The sequence below is a fragment of the Alligator sinensis genome, unplaced genomic scaffold (genome assembly GCF_000455745.1).
Source record: "Alligator sinensis unplaced genomic scaffold, ASM45574v1 scaffold326_1, whole genome shotgun sequence".
NCBI classification, from domain to species: domain Eukaryota; kingdom Metazoa; phylum Chordata; order Crocodylia; family Alligatoridae; genus Alligator; species Alligator sinensis.
In genome coordinates, this window is record NW_005842239.1 from 1,720,891 (window position 1) to 1,729,206 (window position 8,316).

The 8,316-nt window shown below is 44.5% G+C and overlaps 1 protein-coding gene across 7 annotated transcripts in view; it reads left to right on the forward strand.

Annotated features, from left to right (window-relative positions):
* TSNARE1 (t-SNARE domain containing 1) overlaps window positions 1-8,316 on the forward strand; it is a 518,176-nt gene that overhangs the window by 418,986 nt on the left and 90,874 nt on the right. For 6 of the 7 annotated variants that reach the window (XM_025208583.1, XM_025208579.1, XM_025208580.1 and 3 more), the window contains one exon: window positions 6,464-6,631. In XM_025208583.1, coding sequence (XP_025064368.1) covers window positions 6,464-6,631 — 168 coding nt within the window. The remainder of the gene's footprint in view (window positions 1-6,463; window positions 6,632-8,316) is intronic. The other variant, XM_025208585.1, reaches the window with a different exon arrangement.

The following is an 8,316-nucleotide window of genomic DNA, read 5'->3' on the forward strand; positions in this document are numbered from 1 at the left end:
GGTAGCTGCAGGCAGAAAAGATTTTATCCTACAGAGGAAATTTATCCACTGGAGAAAATATAGGTCCTTGGCTAGCATTTGTGGATAAGTTTTCAAATATGAGGAATAACCCACAAAAAATGACCCTTTAGCCTTACAAACGTAATACGATAAACTTCCTGGTGTGTCATCTCTCCTTAACTTTTGCTCGTGTACCAATTTCTTCACAGATCCAGAGCTGGATTTTAAAAAATATCACATTGACAGAAATCTGCCACAGGCCAATTTCAGGAAAGGAGCAATTCCAAAGCCATCCCACTAACACAATATGAAAAGAAACCAAGCACAAATGACAAAGACAATTCAAAGTGCATAAAATCTAGCAGTTTTACTCAGAAAGGCTATGTGAGAGAAAGAGCATGTGTATGTGTAAATACTTCTTCACTGTGAAATCAAAGTCACTAGGGTCCATTGCCCTACTGTAGGCAAGTCACCCCGATGGCACTAGAGACACCCCAATGGCACCCCAATATCACCAGTATCTGTCTACTCACCTTGCAGCCCCTGTTCTGTATGACCACTAGGGCTGTGCATAATTTTGGCAGCTCTTTTGTTTCGAAGGTGTATCGGCACCCAAAACACCAAATCTGCGCGACCTGGCTCCGCAGGGAGCAGAGATCCAGTGCAGCACGGGATGGGCAGTGCCAGTGAGGAAAGCACAGGGCAGATCTCTGCTCCCTGTGGACCCAAGTCACGTGGCAGGGCCCAGCAGGCTTGCTTACTGCTCTGCGCTGCTTTCCTGCCCGCACCCCGGTGTGACAGGGCTCAGAGGTCCGCGCGGGGGTCTCCTCGTCTACACAGAAGGCAGCGGCCCTCCCCCTCCCCTGGACAAGCCACCCACAGCCCTGTCCTGCTCCCCACTGGGGCATTGCAGCCCCCAGCCCCAAGCCCCACCTGGCTGGGCAGTAGGGCTGTGTGAAGCTTGCAGCCCATTCGAAATAGATTCGGGGAAAATTTGGCAGAAACGAAAGAGGGCAGTGATCCGAAGCACCGAAACGAATCACTGTCCTCCGAAATGGCTGAATCCAAAACCGAATCGAAACACAGCCATTTTGCACAGCCCTAATGACCACCTACCCAATTACAACTGGGTTGAATGGGGAGAGACTTAGCATCAGTTCAAAGCAGCACCCCTTTCTCCAGGCTATGGAGACTCAATAAGTACCTCCAGCATAACTCCATTCGCCTTAAATAAAGCCTATTTACCCATACTCCATGAAGCAGAAACAGGGGAAAACCCATTTGATAACACAGTCTTTCCAATCAGAAGCCTTCAGTATAATTAGATTTCTGTATATGATTAATTGTACATTTGTGGTAGTTGTGAATTTGCATTTGCTGCTTAAAATGAGGCTTTTCTCTTTCTGTGTAACCCTTTGCATTGGGACTGCGTGCCTCAGCAAAAGCTCAAGTAGATGCAGTACATCAAATTAGCTGCAAAATATGGACTGACGTAGTGGTGACTGTTTTGAAGTTAACAAGGGGCCACTTTCACATCTTCCAGGAAATTCCAGCCACCGTGCATCGTATCCCATTGTTTTGTGTGAAATGCTCAATCACAGTAATGTGGCGTTTTGCAAGATACCAGGGAGATAAAATCAGGTAGTTGCTTTCAGTGACTGATGGAAACTCGCATCACCACTTTATATAAAGAATCATAGAAAATGAGGTTGGAAGGGACCTTGGGAGGCCACATCTAGTCCAAACCCCTGCTCAAAGCAGGACCAGTCCCAACGACATCATCCCAGTCAAGGCTTTGTTGCATTGGCTCTTAAACACCTCCAAGAATAGAGAGTCCACCCCTCTAGGTACCCCATTCCAGTGCTTCACTAACCTCCTACTGAGAAAGTTTTTCCTAATATCCAACTTCAACTTCCCTTGCTGGAGCTTGAGCCCATTGCTCCTTGTCCTGTCATCTGCCCCCACTGAGAACAGCACAGCTTCATCCTCTTTGCAGCCCCCCTGCAGGGAGGTGAAGGCTGCTATTCAATCCCCCTCGGTCTTCTCTTCTGCAGACTCAATCAACCCAGTTCCCTCAGCTTCTTCTCACAAGTCATGTCCCCCAGCCCCATACGTCATGCCAAGAGCATGGATATAACGTGCTTGGGATGCGGTCTCTTTAAAGAGATAATGGCCGTGTCTTAAAAAAAAGATATTTGAGTGCTGCCTGATCATTATTATAGCTGGATTGTTGTGTTCATTGACTTGCCTGACAGTTACCTCCAGAAACCCATGAAAACTGTGCTGTGTGAATGCTGCCATTCCTCCAAGTGTATCTGCCAAGACAACGGCATGGGTGGGTATGACAAGTTAGAAGAGAGAAAGAGAAGGTAAGATCAAGGTGTGACGACCTGAAGGTTGGAGCAGAACTTGTAAGAAGAACGATTTTGAGGGTAGTCCTAGTAAGCTTCCACCCCCCCCCCCCCAAATCTGTATGTTCAAGCTTCATGTAGCAGCACTGCGTACAGTGCACTTAATAAAGATCCAACTGCTGCAGCACAGATGGAGTCCCTTTATTATTGCACAGAGTGCCGTGCTTGAAACGCGGGAGAGCAGTGATAGGAACTCATGATCACGGAGGCTTGCTTCATGGCAGCTGACGGCGTGTGTTTGCTACGATGGTGGCGTCCCCCGTTGCCCTGTATAACCGTGGCTGCCTGGCAATAAACACATCTGAGTTGCAAATCAATAGCTGTAGGAAAAAGTGGTAATGGTGTCTGTGTTGCCATTCCTGTTAACCTTAACGCCAGAAAAATGCCTGTGTTAAGGTGAGACTAGATTATCACAGCTACAAATGTAGCATTAGGACGCCCTGGGGGGTGTTTTATTGCTTCATTAAGTACATGCCTGGGGCAATGACGGCACTTTGCCAGATGCCTTCAGCCATCCAAGGTGTATATTAATTGTTCAGTAAAACACCCCCTGGAGTGTTTTAATGCTATTAAAATATGGCCCTGCAAGTATAAATGCATTTTTAAACCTATTTTTTTTTTACGGTGATTTTCCTTTTGCAGTGTATCCTTTCTCCACAGAAAGTAGTTCCCTGGAGGAGGGAGGCAAGGAAAGAATAGAAAATATCAACGATACATTTTCTATATTTAGAGTTTTGAAAATATTAGTGGCAAATTTCTTACATTTAGAGCTATGAAAAATAAGTACTTTGATGTTTGCCACCCAGTTGGTATGTGGGCAGCATCTCTCCCTTCCGCTACTCTCACTTCATGCCTCATTTTATTTCTTGTGGGTTTTTTGTTGTTTTTTTTTTTTTAATTACCAACATGCAGGGGCGTATGACCATATTTAACCGAATTAATTAGTGGTCTGATTTCTATATGTGCCAAACATCCAGCAGGTCCAAACAAAGGGAGTGAGAATTACTGTGGATTCAGCACTTACATAAGTCCAGCCCCCCAATGAAGTTGCCGACATACGGCCTTAATGTTTGACGTTTGACTCCCATTTTGAAGTGTGCCACTTGCTCTTCACTGTCCCATTATGCTTCCTTCACAGTGAGCAAATAAAACCAAACATGACAGAAGCAATGCTGGGGGCATGTTTTTCTCTTTGGTTACAACCAGTGGCTGTGCCATTAATCCCTTCATGAAAAAAAAAAGAAAAGGCTACACTAGTTTGGACCAACGGTCCATCTAGCTCAGTAACCTGTCTCCGACAGTGGTAGAAGTGAGTGCTTTAGGGTCAGAGCACTGAATGGGGTGTATGTAGAGCAGAGCTGTCCAACTGGCGGCCCATGGGCTGCATGTGACTTCTGAGGGGTTCAAGTTCATCCCCTCTACTCCTGGTCTTGACACTGGCCCCCTGGCACTCTCTTGCAGCTGTCACCGGCTCCCCCTGCCTCCTCCAGCTTCCACTGCCTGCCCCCGCCCCTGAGGTGGGGCACAGGGATGGGGGGTTGCACCGTTTGTGGCCGGGTGGCCTGGGGCCATGTACCATTCGGATGTTGGACAACCCTGATCTAGAGTGATCTCTCCCCTGTTCATTACCCTCCCTGGCTTCCACCAGGGTTGGCTTACAGATGCCAAAGGAAACATCTTAGACAGATCCATTAATAGCTATTAAACAGAACAATCATCCATGACTTGAACTTTTTTGATCCCAGCTGTACTGTGTCCCTCTACAACCTCTTGTGGTAATGGGCTACCAAGAGGAGTCTTCTGCTGGTTTTTACTTCAGCTGTTACAGCCCAATCTTGCAAGGCCCTGTGCACCTCCAGTGAAATGCTGAGAGCCTTTGACTGACTGGTTCGGTGGGAACTGAGGACAATTTGCAGTCTTCAGAAGCAGGACCACAGCAAAATAAAACAAGCACATTTCCTTCTCACACACGATTCCCTGAGAAGCACCGATGGCTAAGCCTTTACAGTGCCTTTGTGCAACTTCAGAGCATTTCAGGCACCTGGGCAGCTATTATAATTTTACTTTTGATTAGAAAGCCAAACTAAGCAAAGCTAGCTTAATGGGACTCTGCACAAGTTGGAAGATAAGCACATATGTCATTCTTGGCAGGACTGGAGTCCTAGATCCTTCCTGAAACGAAAGTTTGCCGAGTCAGCAACAAGCCAGTGAACGCAGAAGAGCAAATAAACTAAATGGAGCCCCTGATAACTACATGGTATTATTACTGTGACTGCTGTTCTTTGTCCTTCTCCACTGCATCCATATCACTTGCTGTGCTAAGTGGTCAGGGTAGGAAAATTGTGTTTGTGTACGGATTGATGATGTACCTAACTCAGTTGTGCGTGGAGTGGGCATGGTGAGCATTAGCAGATGAAGTCAATGGATTCAGTATGCTTCATTTTAAGTGTGTATTCAAATATTTTGTACCTACAGCAGAGAAAAGCATCTCCTAGACTGGAACTCGGGAGATCTGTGTTCAATTCCCAGCTCTTCCAAGACTACAAGCATGACTTTATGTCACAATAACTTCTTTCCTTTGCCATCTGTAAAATGGGGCTAACACTTCCTTTCTTCTATCTTCCATCCATATATTATATTTTGATTTTCAGATCCTGAGGCAGGGTCTGTCATCTCTAATATGTATCTACAACATCTGTTACAATGGGTCTGTAGATGTTATTCTACTAGCCATGTTGCAATAAGAGGGTGGTGGCTTGGTATTCCAAGGATGCAGTAACTAGTATATGATTTACTTCTGTGGATGTGTTTTGCCAGATGCACCTGGTATAAAAGGGACTGGTATACAAGGTATAAAAGTTATGGTAGTTCCCTATACCAATATTTAAGAATGTCATTAGGCAATAATAACCATACTATGCTTTGCCATCTTGACAAAGGAAGTGCTTTATAAGTGCAAAGTATGATTATTAGACTATCTGCCTAATACTTGCTGTTTGTCCAGTTGAGTTTTAAACCAATGAAATTATGAAACTTCCATCTTAGTGTATCATGGATATTCCAGCAGGAGATGGTTTAACCCAGAGTATCATGCAGAACAATTGCCATAGTATAGGTGAATGGTGGTTCTCAGAGTTTGACACCTAGAAGATGTCACCACAGCAGAGCATATCCATTAGCTTGCTCTCTTAGCTGAGGTTTTGGACTGTCATCGTAGTTTGGAACCTCCTGGGCAACTGACTCAGTTCTTATTGAGGAGCTGGATTTCATGAGTTGGTGTCTAAGGGCATTTGTACACGCAATGTTTTTTGTCCTTTCTTGCACTGCAGTGGTGTGACTGTTTGCACAGGTGTTTTTTCTGGATGCTTTAAAAGCCTTTCTGGTGCATTAAAGTAAAACTTTTTGGAAATAGTTTAGTTTGGCTCACCGCAAATTAAAATGTTGCATCCATAGATTTGTTGCATGCAAACACATCGGCACTCAAAATGTGTAATGGGCCTCTTTGTCCACCAGATGCTGCTGCAAAATTTTTGAGTGTTCACCCCTTTGAATTGCTTCCACTTTTGAATTGCTTCTGCTTTTTTGTTGGCTCCCTGCTCCAACAGCTGTATGGCAGGGCACAGGCACAGGGTGAAGGGCCCAGGGCAGGGGGCAGCACTGGACTGTCCTGCTCTCCTGCAGTGCTGGCCGAGGTCCGTGCTTAATTTGTTTGAAAACCTAATGCATGCAAACACTGATGCAACACTCCAAAGCTTAATTCATTTGAAAACGTAGTGCATGTAAACACTGATGCAACACTCCAAAATAAACAAGTTTAAATATTATAAACCTATTTATTTTAATGAGGATTAAACTCCATAGTGCTTGCAGGCGCCCTAAGTCTCTTCCACCCTTAACATCCATCTGCCTTAGTGCTTTTGGTTCTTCCATTTTTGCCATGAACAACTCAATTGTTTGCATTATAATTTAATTTCCCTGCTTGTCCCCTGGAACTATGCAGTATAAAAGGGATAAACCTCTCAGTGTCTTTTGTTTCCTCTTTTTGGTTTCAGCAGAGTCCCCGCACTCCTTTCTCTGACTTGGCTGATGATGAGAAGATCTTCAATGGAGGGGATAGCATGTGGCAGAGCCAGGATCAAGATCAGGCCCTGCTCTCAGAAATCACCGAAGAGGACTTGGAGGCCATCCGTCAACGGGAGGAAGCCATCCAGCAGATTGAGGTTAGTGTTCTTTTGTACCATTTGTCTTGGGAGATGGGAGTGGACATTATTTGAGTGCTGGGACAGATGCTTTGAAGAAGGAACAGAGAATATGAGTGTTATATCACAGACACTAGCATCATAATTCGGTGTGGGGAGTAGGTTTTGGACATATTTTAGCATGGATATAAATGCCATAAGGTTGCATTGCAGTGCTGGACAGCCTCTAATCAAAGTTAAAGAAATTAAGGTTTTCAGTGTACCTTTTGTGTCAAAGTCTGCAGAGAGGTATTGTTTCCTGATATTCATTGCTACAGTGCCTGTATAGACAACCCTTTCTTTGTACAGCTGAAATATTGGAGGATCAGGTAACTGTGTGTTAGGCATTGAAAAGGTGCAGTTCAAAGAGAGCTTATCATTTTAAGAAGAAAACAATATCAGTCTAATAAAGAACCAAAGTTGGAAGCTAAGTTGAACAGTCCTCCTTATTTTATACTTCCATATTACTTGCTTTCATGAGTTCCACCAGCAGGCACACCAAATGCCAATACTCATGCAGCAAACTACTGTAACTTTCCTTAAGACTTCAATATTTTGCTTTTATATCAAGATTTTTTGAAAGTTTTTAGCAATGGTCAAAGAAAGGTCAAATACAACTTTTTTTACTGTTACACAGTATAAACATGTATGGGTATAAAGTGAAAAAGCAGAAAAGTGGTTTGTATAAAGCGATACAAATAAGTCATGAATAAGCTACTTTTTCCATTTGAGTTGTTCATTTTGTACTTTTGGAAAATCCAGTTTCTCGTTGTCCAGCATTTATTGGCTAACTACTTCAAACCTTCAAAATCTCTCTGATCTGTCTGCAGCTTGCAGATTTAAACTAAGAATGAACCTGAAGAGAGGGTTTGAGAACAAATCAGAGCATTTAATTAAGAAATATGCTTTCCCCGCTAATTGGATCATGCTAATTTTATCAGAATGGATTTTTGTTGTAGCCTACCTAGAAATGGGATGTAATCAACACTGCAAGAAGAGGACAAATGTTCCCACTGTGGTCAGAGACACTTGAGCTTAGAGCAGGAAATATAGGCTGTTCCTAAACAAAGACGATAACTGGATTAATTCAGTGATGTAAATAACAGACTTCATTTATCATATTAGACTGTATCTTTGCTAGTGTTCCGCATTCTCAGTTTTAACCGATTTTCACTGATAAATTCCCTGATTTGTTTTTTTTTGAAGTTATTTGTTTGTTTACTGATTTACACCCATTTTTTCAGTTCAGATCCCTGTTAACTGGTATGGGGAATGGCCCATTCCTCACTCATGCTGGTTAACAGCGATTTGAACTGAAAAATGGGTGGTGCTGGTAAGCTAAAAATGCAGCTGTGCTGGTTACCTGAGGCACAGATTTCCAAACGGATGCGGTGGCAGTGGCTGCATACGGAGTGGGGGGCAAGGGGGTGGCAGTGGCCACGTGGGGGCCGGGAGAGGGTAGCTGGAGCCACTGCTTGGTGGCAGGGGTCTCCCGGCTCTGTCCCCAGGTGGGACAGGGTGGCCCACAGGAATTGCTCCCAGGGTGGGCAGGTTTAAGCTGCACCCTGGAGGTTCCAGCTTTGGCCCTGCCCCGGGAGCTGCATGCCCTGAGCACTGGGAAGAGGCCAGTGTCGCCACTGGCCCCAGCCTGCAGTGGCAGGAGGCTA